General features: G+C 38.5%; 1 protein-coding gene across 3 annotated transcripts in view; it reads right to left on the reverse strand.

Annotated features, from left to right (window-relative positions):
* The window catches only part of ICE1 (interactor of little elongation complex ELL subunit 1), a 32,765-nt gene extending 15,412 nt beyond the window's left edge, over nt 1-17,353 (reverse strand). Inside the window, exons 1-12 of one of the 3 annotated variants that reach the window (XM_072033319.1) lie at nt 17,200-17,353; nt 16,305-16,363; nt 14,703-14,738; nt 14,209-14,226; nt 13,305-13,416; nt 12,235-12,311; nt 7,159-7,196; nt 5,440-5,522; nt 5,133-5,172; nt 4,989-5,045; nt 3,849-3,938; nt 3,706-3,759 (exon numbers count right to left, since the gene is read on the reverse strand). In XM_072033319.1, the coding sequence (XP_071889420.1) occupies nt 3,706-3,759; nt 3,849-3,938; nt 4,989-5,045; nt 5,133-5,172; nt 5,440-5,522; nt 7,159-7,196; nt 12,235-12,311; nt 13,305-13,416; nt 14,209-14,226; nt 14,703-14,738; nt 16,305-16,363; nt 17,200-17,286 (751 nt within the window). In that variant the 5' untranslated portion in view covers nt 17,287-17,353. Of the gene's footprint in view, nt 1-1,596; nt 1,657-3,705; nt 3,760-3,848; nt 3,939-4,988; nt 5,046-5,132; nt 5,173-5,439; nt 5,523-7,158; nt 7,197-12,234; nt 12,312-13,304; nt 13,417-14,208; nt 14,227-14,702; nt 14,739-16,304; nt 16,364-17,004; nt 17,136-17,199 lie in introns of those variants that run through there. The other 2 variants (XM_072033320.1, XM_038174132.2) reach the window with 2 other exon arrangements.
* Between the last annotated feature and the right edge of the window lie 1,471 nt (nt 17,354-18,824).

Raw genomic sequence — 18,824 nt, forward strand, 5'->3', positions numbered from 1 at the left:
AATAGAAATAAGCAATCCAATGCTAACATCAAGTGCCTTGGAACAAAATAAACTGAGTTTTGTAATTCAAATATTTGTTCCCAATTGTCCACATTGCAGGACAATTGATTACATTTTCTCTACCCTAGATAACAAAGTAAATTTCTGAAACAAGATTTCTTTTCCTCTCAAAAAGAAGAACCAGTTCCAGATTAAGATGCTGGATTTTTTTCTCACAGTAATCTATCTGTCAAATCACAGAATAGTTTGGGTTGGAAGGGACCTTAAAGATCACTAGTTCCAATTCCCCTGCTATGGGCAGGGACGCCTTCCACTAATCCAGGTTGCCCAAAGCCCCATCCAGCCTGGTCTTTGAACACTTCCAGGGACGGGGCAACCACAGCTTCTCTGGGCAACCTGTGCCAGTACCTCTTCACCCTCATAACGAAGAACTTCTTACTAAGATTTAATCTAAATCTCCCCTCTTTTAGATTCATAGAAGACATTACTCCTTGTCCTATAGCTACACTCTCTGACAAAGAGTCCCTCCCCACTTTTTGTGCAAGCCACCTTTATGTACAGTAAAACCACTATAAGGTCTCCCAAGAGCATTCTCTTTTCCAGGCTGAACAACCCCAACTCCCTCAGCCTCTCTTCATAGGAGATGTGTTCCAGCCCTTTGATTATCCTCACAACCCTCTTCTGCACTCATTCTAGTATGTCCATGTCCTTCTTGTGATGGGGGCCCCAGAGCTGAACGCAGTGCTCAAAGGTGGGGTCTCACAAGAGCAGAGGGAGAGAATCATCTCTCTCAACCTGCTCTTCATGCTTCTTTTGATGCAGTCCAGGATACTGTTGGCTTTCTGGGCTGCAACCATGCACTACCAACTCATATTGATTGTCTCATCAGCCAACACCTCCAAGACATAGAATCTCTTCTGGTTTACAGCAAAAACTCATCACTATCAGCACAGTGTTTGCAAATGCCTGGCAGTAGCAACTGCATGCTTTTCAAGGACAAAGAGTAGTATTTCTCTGACAAAAATAAAAAACCCCTCCACGGAAACTTTCTAACATCGACAGGCCTCAATTTTTCAAATCTTCTCCAGTAACGTGAGTTTTAGGGTGTTTTATACACTTGTTATTCTTTGAAGTTATAAACAGTATTCTAGTTTTCGGTACAGCAAACTTACACACACATACATATGAAACAAATAATTACGGAGAACATTGCACACCTGAAACTAACTGCACAAGGCTGCATTTCCTAAAATGATATTATCTTGAGAGGTCTTCATATGGTCTTAAAGGCAGAAATGAGGTCCGCTTAATAACTCACATCATATGGACTTTAATCTCAAGGTCATAAAACATACACAGGTCCTTAGGGATTCAGTCTTATCTTCGTATGTTACATTTAATGCCACTACCTTGTGTCTCCTGCTATCTGGTATTAAAGCAGATACCAAGGTACCTCCAGGATGCTCCTTTTCACCCCTGCTCTTAATATCTATATGCAGCTTCTCCGCTATTCTGGGATCCAAACCAAAAAGATCAGATAAAATGAGTATAGCTCTGTAGCAGGCCAGATTTAGCTCAGAACCCTGTTGTACATACTACTTGAAGAGACTCAGCTCATCCCAGACGTGGTCTTCCCATCTTCCCTCATCTCCTCTCACCATAAGCCTGCATACAAACAGTGCATGTTGGAGAATCCAAATTAACAAAATCTTCAGCATTGGGCTGCAAGATTCTTCAAATGCTTCTTCACATGCCTGCTCTAACTGTAGATGGCTTTATTCTCAAACTACACGGGAAACAGGTTTTCAAATTTATAAAAAAAAAAAAACAAAAAACAAAAAACAAAAAACAAAAAACACAAAAACAGGAATGTCTTATTAACCTTAAATTATGGTCTAAGGTTATTGGTCTGATGTTAACTGCAGGTATGGTCAACTTTGTTACTGGAGTTGTACTAAACTGGTAGTACTATAAGTACTAAAAGTACTACCAAAACCAAGACAAAATGCTTTTAATTTAAATTTGGCAAAACCTCATTGCCTTCTGAGGCTTTCACAATGGTATGTTTCTTTGTAAAAACATGAATGATAAATCTTGCAGTTTACATATATGTACAGGTTCTTCAAAGAAGTTATTCAAAGTGGTATCATCTTGGATGGAACAGAGAAAGCTCTAATTGTTACAGATATTTTACAAAACATTTGACTGTACAAAGAAATCAGTCAAGGAGTTATCTTCCTAAAAGGATAGATCCAGACAGACAGAAGAACTGACGTTCTTGGGGAAAAAATACTTCAGCGATATCACCAGCAAGTTGATTTTCTCCCTAAGATGAAACTGTGTCAATGTTGGACAAGAACTTAGGGCAAAATCATTAAGATCCAGCCCCGTCCCCACTTCCCCCTTTTTTTTTCCAGAAGGTTGCATCTCTGAACACCAGCATAGGTATTACAAATACAAGGCAAGGGCCACTGAAAGTCAGAATAAGAAAGACAGAAAGACAGCTGTCCTGGGCTTCAAGGGGGGGAAAAAAATCATAGTTCTCCTTTAGAAGATGTGAATAGGAAAGATGCAACAGGAGACCTGGAATCTAAAGTTCTCCTTGTGGTGGATGAGAAGGGGATCTGATACCCCTCAGAGTTTATTTTACTTGTCATTTGATTGAGCCTTGATCAAGAAATCAAATTCAGGATATCAGGGGACAACTGTCTAGCTCAGTTCTGGAGCTTGAAGCCACAGATTTGCTGCACTGAATTGGTCGGGATTAAATTGATAAAACTGGCTTAAGATACTGTCCTTATATTTTGGTACCTCCTAAGTCAATTCCTTTGGAATACAACCTAAAACCAGATTCATCAGGGTCTAGACTTGTATCAGAGTTTCAGATTTAATGGGGTGGGGAAACAGCACAATGGTTCACTTTCAAAGCTCTTAATAATGCAGTGTACTTATTCCATACAGTATCTCTACAACCTGAACTACAGAAAAAAAAAAATGGTAGAGCAAATAAAAGAAAAATTAAAGATTGATAAGTACACTCTGGAGAGGCAACTACAGAAATATGAATCTAATTTCAAGGTATCTATTGCTCTTGAGGGCAGAAGGAAAACAACATCTGTTCTATGATGTTAAAGCACTAAGGTTTTTTCTCAATGCATATATGGATAATTGTTCAAATTATTTTTTAGAATTATACTGAGTATTTTGTTACAAAATTATACATTATGTTGCTCTGTATCATGAATCTGAAAATTAATGCACCATTATATAATTCAGGAAGATATGAATGAACAAAATAGTCGTAAGAGCTTCTTAAATTTTACAATGTAATTATGTTACCATGTGTTTGTTTAGGACCAAAAAGAATTTGTCGTGCTATAATAACAAAGGTACAAACATGAGAGGTATGTTTTGACTACATTGACTATCATCTGCTTTGACTATTTCTAAGAATTTGATTTCTGAATTGTAACAGCAGATTAAAATTGGGTTTTGTTTATAAGAGCAATGTAGCATAACTGGCTGTTCAAATTAAAATTTGCAATTATTTTCAAATATTCTATTCACACATGTACTTGATCAGACAATCACAAATAAAAGTATTTAAGTCTGTCCAAAAAGCGTTACACAAACAGTACCCAATCTGATGATAAGGTTACACCAAGGAATTTGCATACTAACGCATTTACATTTACTGGAACCTACCTTCTGTAATAAACAGTCTTCTTTTTTCAGGCCGTGCCTTATCCTGAGCAGAAGCTGAAGAAAGAAGGTACCAATATTTATTTATTTTTAATTAAAAAAGAGACAGCTTCAACAGAATTCCAATACTTGACATGACATCTCACCCAAGATAGGATCATTTTCCCGCTTCTCTCTTTTTCCTTTTGCACTGTCAATGCACATCCAGAGTTCTTCCAACAAGAATTTTATTTTTTCTGTTAAACAAAATGTTTTTATAAATTGAGGAAAACTTCAGTGGCTCAGAGAGCCTACATTTTTTTTCTTTGTTCTTACTCAAAACACAGACATGCCTACAACTAAATATACACAAAAATTAAGACAACTGGGCATTTTAGCTTGAGAGGAAGAAAAAGAACTAAATTAAAAGTTAAATGCTGAAATTGGATTCCAATTCAGGACAATCCAAAAGGCAGCAAAAACACGTGAAGACCCAGAAACAACCAGAAGGTCTGCCCCTTTCATAGAATTTTAATTTTCACAAAAAACAAAATGCAAGCACTGAAAAGCAAGACATGGAAAGCAGAAGTTTGTCTTTTGCCTGTAAATCATCTTCAGAATTTTCTAGACAATATAAAAGCAATGCTAGTATTTTAAGAAGTGTAGAAATACAAAAATATGGTTGCTTAAAGCTTGGCCTCTGTCTGCCCTTAGTACATTAGAGGAAGTTTTGAATGAGTTAGCTCCACTGTGCCATTAGGTTTGGATAATTTGTAGCAGATATTGTACATCATTACAAATAAATAAAAAATAGAATAGTATAGAAAAAAAAATAAACATCCTGGCTTTCCACTTGAATTAGAGCCCCACACAGCCTTTGTAACAGATTACACTGTCTTGTCTCTTTTGCTTTGCATACTTCTTTTATGATGTTGTTCAGCTGCAAGACAGTGGGAATGTTCGTTTGTTTGTTTTTCAGTGTTTGCATTCTGGTTTACAATTACAAATCAAACTGCTGCGCATACACATGGGGTAGACCGTAGTCATTTTAATGAATCAATTATCTTCCTTATTGCAAAAGTTAAAATATTCATCTATTACATTCTTCCCTCAATTACATATATTTCTATCAACTACATCTACTCTTGACAACAGAGGATACTAACAGAATTGCTATAAGAGTGTAACTCCAAGAGCTTCAAATGCTTTAAAAAACACAAGGAAGAGAATAAGCAATTTTCCAGAAGTCTTACAAATAATTCATAATGGTTTGGTCTGCACAGAGACAGGCCTTGCAAAAATCTTACCTTTGTCAATATCTGTTTTAAGATCTTCACTTGAACTCTGGGTCTCTGCATGTTTAACTATTGAGAAGTAGAAGAGAAAAGGAAGTGTTCAAATGGAATTATTAACACACATAAATCTGAAGGTAATCAAAACTGAGTACATACCCTTTCTGCACTTCTCTTTAAGAACACCATCAAGTTTTCCCTGTTAAAAATAACTACTGTTAATTTTTCATTCAATACTCAGCTTGTAGAAAACTACCTAAATTACCATGAAATCTAAATCTACATTTCAAATGTCATGCCTCAGTTTCAAAATTCACCATCTCTTAAGGTGAATTGCTATGTTTATTTACTCAATACCCCCAACAAATGAACTTTCACTATTTCAATGTCTGTATTACAACTTGCATTTTTTTTTTCTTCCATAAGTACTCAAGAAAACCACACCTACAAAACAGGAAAGTCTTACCTGTGCCTTCTTTAGTTCCTTTTCAAGCTTTTTCTTTTCAGATTTCAATAGTTTAAAGTCTTGACTATGTTTTGTTGCAGCCTCTTCAAAAGAGAGAACCAAAATTCGAGTTAGACACTAAACAAAGAAACTACTTTAACTACTACTGGTTACTAGTTTGCACATCATATTATGAGAAAAACAGGAGCATGAAAAACGTACTGAAGTTATATTTTAGCTCATCAAGCCTTCAAACTTTAAGCACAACTCATACATGTATCTTTTCTCTATCTGCATATCTCGTGTTCTAACCTACTAAAATACATTTATTGCTTTTTCAACTTACAGGCAAGAAACAAGAACGTTTCACATTGTACTTAAGAACAACATACACTAAGTAAAAACGGGAGCAAAATTAGGAGTGAAGTCAATGTTTTTTCACGTGCTTCATTCTGTTATTTAGAACAGAGGTTCTGGTTCAAAGATGAAAACACTACAGCCAACTGCATTACAAAATGTAGGTAGCACTACTATAGGTAGCACAGATAGACATAGAGTACTCTAACTCTCAATATCTAGCATCAACCTTGAGAGAGTGCAAATGGGTGGGAATAAACAGGCTATAGCAGATAAGTGAGGTTCCTGGGGAAATTCATAAGCCACGGGGATGCTTGAAAGAGCTTTGTGAAAATCAGCTTGGTGACATACACAGAGAGCAAAGAGAGTTGGAACCTGTCTGCTGACCAGATCAAGTCACAGAAGACAACATCTCAAAGAAAGATCATTAAAAGGCAGATCAGGTGGTAGGATGACAAGAACTAATTATGGGGAAAAAATCAGGACTGACAAAAGATAAACCAGTCACTAAAACTGGGAAAAATACAAACTATCTCATAGTATTTTGTTGTAGCTCTGCCAGAATTTGCATTTGGGGCTAGAAGGTATAAAAACCTTGCTGCCATGTACAGGAACTCTAAACTACCTGTACTTTACAGTAGGATTTTGGGGGCTTCTAACATTAAGACACAAGTCACTCAGTTTGTTGTGGCCAGTTAACAAAAAATAATGTTTTAGGTATATGGATATTTAAACTGTGGTAAGCACAGCTGTACCAAACCAAACTGAAAAAACAAAACAACACCGTAACTGCCAGAATATTTACAAATCAGCAAATATGTCAGGATCACTACATCTTTAAATATGAATATAAATACAAGTAGAAGAATCCTATCAAGATTATTGGTGCACTGGAGCGCTTGCCCTGCGAGGACAGGTTCAAGGAACTAGACTTGATTAGCTTGAGAAGAAAAAGCTTTGAAAGGATCTAAGAACAGCTTTCCTATACCTACAAGGTATCAAGAAGACAGAACCAGTACATTCAGTGGGGCATGGTGGGAAGATGGGACAAGAGAGGTTCTAACTGGCGGTAAGGAAAAGCTTTTTCACCATGAGGGCAACCTGGGAGCGGATCAGATTGCCTCCAGGCTGGTCAGCTTACATCCTTTGAGGTTTCCTTCAAACTTGATTTATGCAATGAGCCTGATATACTCTATTGAAAATATTCTGCAGAACAGCAGATGTATTTCAGAGGCTAAGCAGCACAGAGAGACCTGACTTGTCTTGCCCCCCGGGGCCTCAGAGTTAGTTTTTCTTTAACTTTTTCAATTGCTTTTTTGGATGCAAAAGGAATCAAGAAATGGAACAGGATGACAGCACTGGTGACACAATATAGAAAGTTACCTTCAAGTTTCTTCACTTTTGCTTCCAGTTTCTTTCTCCTGTTAAAAACAAGACATTAACAGATCATTTTTTGAATAGGATAACATTGTATGAAAAAGCACCAGAAAACCCATCTGGCCATTTCAGAGAAAGCACACTTCATAAATTCAGGGCCTATGAGACCAATATGCCCCCGAATTTGAAAACTTAAATCAGCAGCATGCTGATGACATTCTTACAACAGCCACATCTGTTACAGAGGCAGTCTGCTCTTTTCTTAAGTGAGTCAGTCTGCTAATCCAGGCATATAACTTCAGCTACAACTTGTAGCAACAAAAACATCCTGAGAAAATTGCTTTTGTTTTTTGTTTTGTTTTGTTTTGTTTTGCATTTCTGTGATGTAATGATGCATTGGGTTTACTTGGTAAGGTTTTGGTAGTGGGACAGGGTGACCTCCGTGAGAAATGACCAGACATTGTCCCCATGTCAGACACTGCCAGTTCCAGCCAGCCCCAAAACAGACTCACTGCAGGGCACAGCTGAACCACACACTATCACCTCTGTGATAACACATTTAAAAGAGTGAAAAACACTGTGCAGCAACCGTGAGAGAGAGGAATAAGAGAAATGTGACAAACAACCCTGCAGACAGCAAGGTCAATGAAGGAGCAGGGGAAGGAGGTCTTCCCTGTGCTGGAGCAAAGTATTCTCCAGCAGCTTGTGGAGACCATGGAAAAGGAGGCTGTCCCTCTGCAGCCCATGGACAACTACATCAGAGTGGATATCCACACTGTGGCCTGTGGAGGACCCTGCAGGACTGCATCCCATGGAAAGGACTCAAAATAGAGCAATTCTTGAAGAACTGCAGCGTGTGGGATGGATTCATCTAGAAGCAGTTCACAAAGGACTGTACCCCATGAGTGGGACCCCATGCTGGAGCACATAAGGCATGTGAGGAGGAGAGAGTGGCAGAAAAAGAGTTATGAACCGACCATAACCATTCCCTATCTCCTCTGTGCCACTTGTGGGGAAAGGAGGTAGCAAAATTAGAAGTGAAGCTGCACCTGGGAGGAGAGGGGTGGGGAGACAATGTTTTTAGTTTTGTTTTTATTACTCACTATACTATGCTGCTATTAATTCAATTAATTTGCCATTAAGTCTGTTTTGCCCATGATAATAATTGGTGAGTGATCTTTTTGTCCTTAACTCAACACACAAGTTTCTTTTCATTGTATTCTCTCCCTGTGTCTTGTTAGGAAGGGGGGACTGAGATGGCAGCTTGGTGGGCACATTGCAGCCAGCCAGGGTCAACCAGACGCAAATGCAGACAGGTTAGTCTTATTCCTTAAAAACAATTAAACTTTGTTTATAATCATTAGCAATGACATCCTCGGGTATAGTCTTCAGCATCACTTATGTCCTACAGATTCTTGTTCAGAATATCCTGCTGTTTGCTAAATTCAAAACAAAACCAATTATTCAGCCTAAACTTCTTAATTCAGCACTTCCAACCCCACATTATATGCAAAACAAACAGAACTGGAAAAAAAAAGAAAAAAAAAAGTACACATACTGCCAATGCTCACAGATCACTTTGATGAAGATCAATACTGTTCATCCATTCCTCACATTACAGCTTTTATAACAGACTAAGATTTGCAGCCTTAGCCCTTCAGGATGTGGAAGCTTTAATCATCACTTCAGATGTTAACTGGAGGGCATTTGAGAAACCACTCAGAGAACTAACCAACTAACTAATTGTCACCAACTAACCACCTTTGGAATGTTTAGCAGTAAAAGTACTTGAACTTAAAAGACTGATGCTCTCGGGCCTCTTCTGCCTGAACAGGTTCATAATTAATTCTCCTTAAACTCAGATGACTGCTTTGACAGTCAAGCCACAGGTGAGAATTTCATAAAAAATAATCATTTTAAGACATCTTTGAAGTGCAAAAGAAAAAAAAAAAGGGGGGGGGGATGTCTTTCAAAAATAACAGGTAACAAACTTACGCTTTTCTGTAGATTGTCTTCTGACAAATACACAGAAGCAATGCATTTACAAACGGATAAGAACCTGAACAACCAGACAGCCAATAAATGCCAACATTTTATCATTGCAATGATATTTGCCATAGAATTACTTTTATAAGTGCTTTCATTACCTTTTGACTTACTATTTTCACCAATTATCATTATTAATTATTTTTATTGCCTTTATAGTGGTATACTAATTTTATCAATCTATACAATTACATAAAGAAAAAAAATGTTAACTAATAATTAAAAAAGCAAATTTTCTAGATGATGCATTTGGACAGAACTCCTCTTATGCTACACAACTCAAGCTCCTATCTGATCTTCAAGATGCATGCACATCTTCATCTGACAGAACGCTACGCTAACAGAAATTGCATTCAGAAGAATACATACAGTATTATAAACTACAATAAATATAATGTGATTATATTTACAATACTCAACAGTTAAAAATAAAAAAGGAAAAAAACTGTGTCCGTCATATCTTTTTTTTATCAGTAGAGAGAATATGAAGTTTTAATTAAATAAGCAACCTTACTTCTGGAACAGACTTCAGTTTTGAACACTTCTTTCAAATCTCCTCTACAGAAATGATTTCATATTGAGAATCTTCTTAACAGTGGACACGCTAGATGATTTATCTCAAGTTATCATGGTTCTTGTAACTTCAGAAAGGAATTACCATCCTTGTAAGCATTCAAATTTCAACTAAACAATGGCCTAAGCAACCCAACTTTAAAACTGGCTCTGACTGGCAGACTGGACCAAGGGTCTTTGGAGATTGATTGTTTTTAATTTAAATAATTCTGCAGTAACTGTAGGTTAACATTCACTATATGAACAATTCACTAGAGTTCGTTCCACTTCTGAAGAAACTCAGCTTGCAAACAGATGTGATTGACTGCTTAAAACAGCCTCAACACTAAATATGCATGAATTAGCTACAGAATCACAGAAGTGATCACCCAGTTTTGTGTTATCTACAAACTTGCTCTGCCCCATCTACCAGGTCATTAATGAAGATGTTAAACACAACTGGAGCCAGTAATGGCCCCTGAGGTATACTGCTAGTTACTGTCCTCCAACTAGACTTTGTGACACTGGTCACCACCCTGTGGGCCTGTCCATTCAGCCAATTTTAAGCCCACCTCATTGTCTGTCCATCTAGCCCAAACATCAACAGCTTGTCTGTAAGGATCTTATGGAAGGACAGTGTCAAAGGCCTTACTGCAGTCCAGGTAGACAATAGTCTCTGCTCTTCCCTCATCCATCTGGCCATCAGAGAAGCTTGTCAGGCTGATCAAACATGACTTCCCCTTGCTGAATCCAACCTGACTACACTTTCTTGTCCTTCATGTGCCTGGAAATGGCTTCCAGGACTAGCTGATCCACCACCTTGCTGTGGATCAATGTGAGGCTGACCAGTCTGTCTGATCAGCTCCTGTGTCCTCCTCCTTCTCACCGATATGAGTGACAAATAGGGGATACGATATATATCTATATTGGCAGGCTACACTGCCTGGACACCCAGGTTGTCAGTTTCCTCCTGAGATGACACCAACAGTGCACTCTGCTGCTCTTAAAATGGGAAGATGTGTTATGAATTCCTTCAAGCTTACAGAACAGAGTACTTAAATGTGCAAAAACGTGCAGTCTGGCAGAAGTGGCAACAAGAAGTGACAACAGTGACAGACTGCTTTTACAATCTTTTGCATGATAGGAGCTTGCTGCTGTATTTGTGAGTACCATGTGCTTCACAAGGCATGAAAGACACAAGAATATATCATATGAGGTTCTCAGTGAATGCTCCAATTCCTCACTCATCTCTGTGGCCCTTCACTGGAATTATCTCCAGTACATCCATGTCTGTCTTCTACCAGGGAATCCAGGACACGGTAGTCCAGGTGTGGCCCCACTAGTGCTGGAAAAAGGGGAAGAATCACTTCCCTAAACATGTTGGTAATAACAAAATAACTTAGGAACATCAAAAATGATAGTCTTGAGTTCCTTCAAGGAAGGAAAAACCAAAGGAAGGAGTAATCAGTGAAGTCCTATTGGGATGTGTGCTGGAACACATCAGAAATAAAAGCTGAATACAAAAAGTAGCAGAAAGTAAGCATTAGTGTTGTCCTGGTTTCAGTTAGCACAGAATTAATTTTCTTCCTAGTAGCTGGTGGAATGCTGTGTTTTGGCTTAGGATGAGAAGAGTGCTGATAACACCCCGATGCTTTAGTTGTTGCAGAGCAGTGCTTATACTAAGCCAAGGACATCTCAGCCTTTTGCTCTGTCCTGCCAACGGACAGGCTGGGGGTGCAGTAAGAGCTGGGAGGGGACAGACCCAGAACAGCTGACCCAAACTAGCCAAAGGGGTATTCCATACCATCTGACGTCATGCTAAACAATATATAGGGGTGGCTAGCCGGGGGGAGGGGGCCGGACTGCTCGGGGTTAGGCTGGGCATCGGTCAGCGGGTGGTGAGCAATTGCATTGTGCATCACTTGTTTGTACATATTATTATTATTTCCCTATTATCACCATATTATTATTATTGTTATTATTGTTATTTTGTTATTATTATTTTGTTATTATTATTTTCCTGTCTTATTAAACTGTCTTTATCTCAACTCACGGGCTTCACTCTCCATTTCTCTCCCCCGTCCCAGAGAGGGAGGGGGGAGGGTGAGCGAACGGCTGCGTGGTGTTTAGCTGCCGGCCGGGTTAAACCACGACAAGTGTTAATAAATGTGAAGCGATGTACATGGAGGAAAGTTACCGCAACTACAAACTCACAACACCCAGCTGTACACCGGCTGGTTAAATTTTGAGTTTATAAGGAGCTTTCCAAACAACACTGAGAAGTCACAGTTCCCTTCCACAGCTGATTTAGAGGCTAGGAGTATAACACCATTAAAACACAACTAGACAAATTATTTACAAAGTCCATCAAAAGCTGTAAGACATGACAATCATGCATAAGCTCCAGCTAAGGAAGCCTCTGAGTGACTTGTTATTGGAAAAACAATTTGTTAAAAGAACAAACAAACACAGAGTATCACTCACACAGCATCGCTTTTTACTATTTCTTCTTTAATTTTAACGTATTCCAGTTGACTCTCCTGATAAATCTTGAGAGAACTCTGTGAAAAAAAAGAATGCACAATGAAAACATGTCCTTATGAAGGAGATGAAAATAAATATAGCATTTTAACTATTCTAATGAAAAACAGCTGCATAGCAAAAAAAGTATATCCAATGAGAAAAAAAAAAGTCATGTTAACTTGCATTTTTAAAGGTAAAATTTATAGCAAGAATATATATATATGCATCTTTTGAGTATGTGCCTCCAAGACCTATTTGGACTATAACTCAAAGCTCAAGTCAAGTGCACAGCTACTATACACCATCATATACATAACCCTACTTCTCCTGAGCAAATTCCATCAGGACATCAGCTATCAATGCTTGCTGAGGGAAGAAAATTTAAAGATAAAAGGCAAGTCTAACACAGAAGAAAAACTATGTATAGTGACACAGCAGATGTTAATTCTCTACTTTATATCGGAATTAAACTATAAAAGGTGGTGGGTTTATTTTTGGCAGAAGTAATAGTTAATGTCTAGTAAATATCTGTATTAAGGGGAATTGAATAGTCAATTTTTTTTCTGCAGAAGACTAGATTTCAATTTAGACGTGGGAGAGAAATTAGGAATAAAATCAAGTAGCTAATAATATAAAAGCGTATGTTCAAAACTGTAAAAGAAGCAAAGCACTAACTATTCTGGATAGACTTTCTTTGCACCTTTTTACCAGTACACATTATGGAGAATTAAGTAATCTAGTAGTACTGAAACAGAAATACACAGGAATTTGACTTTACCTCCTTCCTTCCTAAATAATGAAATAAAAAACAAATAATATGATCAAAAATCATAGGAACTACAGAAGCCTGAACTTTTTCCCTTATCTGAAACTTGCTAACGTTTAATTTGTTTTACCTAAAACAAGAACTCCCTATCCAACAAGCTGGAAGTAACTGGGCTCATTAAAACCTGCCTCATTAAGATGAGCATTAAATATGTTTATTTCCTTCAACAGAGTAAGTGCAAGTTATTTAAACCTTACAAGCACACCTTTTTCTCTTCCAACTCTGCTTTCAAGGAACCCAATTCTTCCTGGCCCTTTTCCAGAGGCAGGATTTTCTGCAGCATCTGCTCCACTTGGCAACGTAGAGCAGAGATCTCTCTGAAACAGGAAATGTTATTTAAATTTTTAAAAACTGCCAAAAAATATGTGCACTTTTAAAGCCTAAACTCAGTGTTCTGATTCTTCAGGCAAACTTCCAAGTATTTTGCTTTTCCCTATGGAAAAAACCTCTGACAGATACCCAAACGCTTGAAGAGCCTAAGTGTTCTCATTTTTCCATCTAACATTTTACATTCAAAGAATATTCAAGATCTGATTTTGAAACATTAAATGGAGCCTGAAGTTGAAAGTGGACAGCCTGCCTGTACTACACAAGAGTACAGCCCAGCTACATACACCGAAGCATCAGGAAAAAGTGTCTCCACGGAAGCTGTGCCACAAATTTAGAGCAGAGTCCAACCATGGGACTTTTCAGCAGGCAGAACACAAAGTCTGTAAAGATGATGTGCTGTCTTTTCCTCTATTAATAAGTAGAGCAAGTAAGGGTACCCAATCACAAACTCTAAGTCAAAATACTTCAGGCAAACAGGGTCTCCCCAAATAGGCTTATATTTAGCCACCACCAAAAGACGAGCTCTGCATTTCCATTCAGTCATTTCAGGCTCTTATGCAATACAGTGCCAGGAGAAGTATTTCACACATGTACAGCGAAGGCAGGGCAGATTTCCCCCCTCAAGGGCATCTTTGCTAACTGTGGCCTCAGAGGCATGCCAAAAGAAAGGATCAGTTTAATAGTTCAGTGTAGACTGAGAACCATTGCAGCAGACTCCCGAAACTGTCCAAGACACAGAGAATACTGAAGATACAGTAAACAGTTCAGATCAAACTTACCTTTCAGCAAACTGAAGCTGTAATCTCTTGTTAAGGTTGAAATTTAAAACAGTCTGCCCTACTTCCTTAAGTATATTTCAGTCCAGTCACCACTTGTAAACAAATATTTAATGACTTCCACCCAACAAGCGAATTATGTGTTTGTGTTATGTTATGTGTTTAACAAAAACATTTCTGTATGTTGAAGTGAATAAGCAGGGCTTCTTCTGCTTGAAAAAAACTGAGTCATTATCAGCAATGCACATTTGAAATAGCCCACATTAAACCATATATGAGACACAACCAGACCTTAAGTACGTAAGTTTAATTCCAAAGCTCTATTTTCTTTAATTCTCCAGTCTGTTCTTTACTAGAGAAGCACCCTCTCTTAAATTAAGCCTTAAATAAAAAATCTCAAGCCCCCTTATCAGAAATGTTGAAAAATATACTAATTCTATAAGAGAAATGAAAAATATACTAATTCTGTAAGAAAGCTAATAGAAAAATAAAGGATATCAGTGCATTTCTGTTGATATTCAGTCAGCAAACGACTGCAAGAAAAACAAAACATTAGTCATAAAAACCAACTGTACTAGTCACTTTCTCAGATGATTTTGACAACTACATCCTAAAATACTTTCCTTTTGCTATATAGATAAATGCAGGAAATAAACGATTGGTTTGCATTTTCTGATAGAAGTCAACATAACCCTTTTGTTTCATCAAGCCACTCAAACCTCAAATCAGACTTCTTTAAAATGAAAATACAACCAAACAGCTAGCAATTAGGTGACGCTAATAACTATTTTCACCTTAAAAAAAAAAAAAAAGAAAGAAAAAAAGAAAAAAAGAAAGGAAACATAATATTTTGGTAAAGATGTTGTTTGCATATATATATGGGCATGTATGTGTCTGTGTGTTTACATATATATGTATGGATGTATATGTTTATCACCAAATTAAATCCTAGTTTCCAAACTTAAAAGAATGCCTTCCTAGGAAAGAATGGAAGAAAAATAATTCAAAAGACTCTAAAATGCTTTAATATTTACACTATTCTCCTAGAAGCCATTGGAATATAACACCTATAACATCTATTCTGACCCAAGGTGTATGGTGGCCCAAGGGGCAGCACCACGGACAGCTATTCCCTCCTTCCTTCACATTTTACAGCTTTTAAGAATGGAGAGAAGAACGAGGATGAGAACAGTGGAAGTTACTTCTGTGCAGAGAGTGCTGCATTACTTTCTCTTGCAACAATTAACGAGTCATCAAGTAAGGCAAAAAAGAAAGTGGCTGGGCCACAACTAAGTAGAGCAGAGGTAAATCACACGGGACTTGAGTGTACAGGCAGGATGAAGGACACAAAGTTTCAGGGTAGGAAAGTAATATATGAAAGCACAAAGAGTAAAGGAGCCTTGAAGAAAAGGGTCTCAGTTAAACAGTGTGGGCCCTCTTAAAACCCTTCTGGAAACTAGATTAGCTAAAGCCAGATTTACATTTATCTGGGAAAGGGTACTTAAGAAATAATCCATAACCATTAGGAGACATGGCAAGGATATCATGCCACGATATGAATGTATATGTAACATGTTTTGTTGATGGTTATTGAGAAGTGGAAGCAATCCCAGAAGAGAACTAAGAAAACGTTTTAGAACCTTATTGTTCTGACTGTCATACAGCCTCACTTTTACATATTCTGATATTTCACTCCAGCAGCATTTCATACCTGAAAAGATTAGGTTTTCTTGAAAGGGTATGTATACACCTGTGCTTGACTTTTGGTTCTCATACTACACGGTCAGCAACAGACAAAATGAAATAAATCCCTTCAAAGAGCTTCTTCTGCTAAATACCTGATCATAATAATAAATAAGGTACATAGCTACATAAAATATTCTTGTTTTTGCTACTACTACATCAAGATGTTTTAGGGAGAATAAAGAAGCCTTTAAATCTAGATTTAAGATCTGTTACTGAAAAAGTTACTTGCATTTAGAGGATGATTTAGTTTTGTGCAGTAATGAATATCTACATCCCACAAAGCATACTTGCCGTATTACTTAAAGAAATTAAGAACAGTAACAACAACAATACACTCGTGCAATTGTACTTACTCGCCATTGATCAGTTTTTGCTTCAGTGCAACTAATGCTGCTACATATTCATTTATATTCTGTAAGGAAGAGTCTCAAGTCGGTAAAGAAGTTCCACACCAAAAACAGTACCACACGCTGCAAACGCCCCCTGACCTGACTGCTGCTGGTCTACACAGAACAATAATCTGGTTTTGTGACTTCTCTTACAGGATAAATTATTGTTTACTAAAATACGTGTTAATTTTAGGGTTTGTGTACAAATATATATATATAGAATGTAGATTCCGCATGGAAGTATGCATGCTTAGATGAGGCCTTACTACAGTAGCTCTTCAAAATTTGCCTTTACGTTGGATTATATACAAAAATCGCTAACACTTTTTCTCTCAAAAGTGAAATTAAGGTTTTTTGTTTTTTTTTTTTTTTTTTCCTCTCAAAAATGAAATTGAGCTTTGGAGGAGTATTTCCAGTGAACAGCATCTAGTTCATTCAAGGTTACAGATTTCCCAGCCTCATCAATTGTAGCAACCCTAGGGGTGTTTGACCACCTATGAACCCTCAGCTGGGCCTTCTTTTCATCTGAAGGGGAAGCAATGATAACCCGAAGAGTTACACTATATATAGATGTATAAAACCCGACACTCTCGTTTTAATGCGCTTTAAGGAGCGGCGGCGGGCAGCCTCCTCCCACCGCACCGAAGCAGCCTGGAAAGGATACGACGCAAAATTCGCTAGCAGGTCCTCCTAGCCATGCCGCAGAGCCTGCGATGCAAAGACACGAGCCACTTTTCCGCCGCACACCGCACCGCACCGCGTCCCCGCCGCGCCGGGCGCCCCCCACACCCCACCACCCACCCGTCCCTCACCCCACAGCCCGCCCCGGGCCCTCCGGCTCCACGCCGGCGGCCGCTACCTGCTGCAGGACCCCGCAGTTGGCGCAGCCCCCCGTGGTGGCGGCGGTGCCGGCCGGCGGCGGCGGCGGCGTCTCCCCCGGCATCATGGTGCCCCCCGGCCCCCCGCGCTGCTCCCGCCCTGTCACAGCCGCGACGCCGCCTCAGCGAGGACCCAGCCGGCGCTCCTCCGCCTCCACGGAGCGGCCCCAACGCTGCCTGACTGGAAGCTCCCCGCACGGTCCCCCCGAGGGCTTTGTCGTTAAATAAAGAAATAGAAGGTTGAAAGCCTGTGAAACGTCGTTGGGTTTAGTGTTTCAAGCATCATGGGAAAAGCTTAAGGCTGGGTTTCATCTTTAGTTGATTACATGGAGGAGTTGGTGATGACTGTCGATACCTGTGAATAATGCTGCTTCCTCGTTCTGGCATTAGTAAAGAACTCGGGACTATGAAGTTCTAGTTAAATATAAATATAAATATAAATATAAATATAAATATAAATATAAATATAAATATAAATATAAATATAAATGCTGAAAGAACATAGCAGAGAACTGCTACCGTTTACATAAAATCCAGATGAGAGCTAAGAGAAAGAAGTAGCCAGAAATAACTCTTGCTGGCCAGAAACAGCAGACAGAGAACATTGTATTATGGGGGAAAAAAATAAAAATAAATCTGTCTGTATGTTGCATTTGAAGCACTCATAGCTGCTTGACTGACAGGTGGCACCTGCTCGCAGATTAGGCCAGCAGTCTCTGAACTTCTCCTGTATTGGGTTCTTTGCAAAGAAGTGAAAAGTATTTCAGCGCATTATGTTGTTCCTCTTTCAAGACAGTTTCAGAGTCTCATCAAAGTGAAGTTGATGAAAGATTCCTACTTATTTCAGTGGATGTTGGTTCTTGCAACTTATACACCTGAAGTTTTCCTGAGAAGTAGCTCAAAAAGTGAACATTTAAGCTAACTAGAAAATTTTCAACTAACAAATTCTGGGATTAGTAGAATCATAGAGTCAACTTCTAAGTAAGGCTCCTTAAAGATCACTGAAGGACAAGATAACAGAAGACAGACAGCAGAGGGGTAGCACAGTTGCCAATCCCCTAGCCTCGCTGCTTTTATGTTGTTGGTAGTTTTCCTGCCTTTATTTTACCAATGCAAATTAATCTATCAGCTCTGCTGGGAGTAATGCTAGTAAAATATTCTCAAGGAATAGGAACACAACTGTTCAGGGATCTCTGTTAACCAGGAGTGGAACAAGTTTACCCATGGACAGACTAAACTTGATCAGGCCCAATGCAGTCAGGAGTTGCACACACTACCCAAGCAAAGCCTCAAAGTACACACTACTAAGTATCAATACTAACTGATCTCAGGTGTAAGTGTACAGTATGATCCACACATGTTTAAATTAGGAGACTGGTTAAAAATCACGATAGCTAAAGCAATATTTAGCTTACACCAGTTATACTTGTATCTTGTATACTTGTATACTTGTATCCTGATCCCGAAGTTCTTCAGAAGTGAATTAAAAACAACAAGCTAAAAATGTTTTCCCTTTAAATAGCTGATTTTTTATTTTTAAAATAAAAGAGGTACCTTATACTTCAAACCTTAAGTCAACCTCTACAAATGCTAATTATCTTAGCTA

Source organism: Anas platyrhynchos, chromosome 2 (genome assembly GCF_047663525.1).
Source record: "Anas platyrhynchos isolate ZD024472 breed Pekin duck chromosome 2, IASCAAS_PekinDuck_T2T, whole genome shotgun sequence".
Taxonomy (NCBI): domain Eukaryota; kingdom Metazoa; phylum Chordata; class Aves; order Anseriformes; family Anatidae; genus Anas; species Anas platyrhynchos.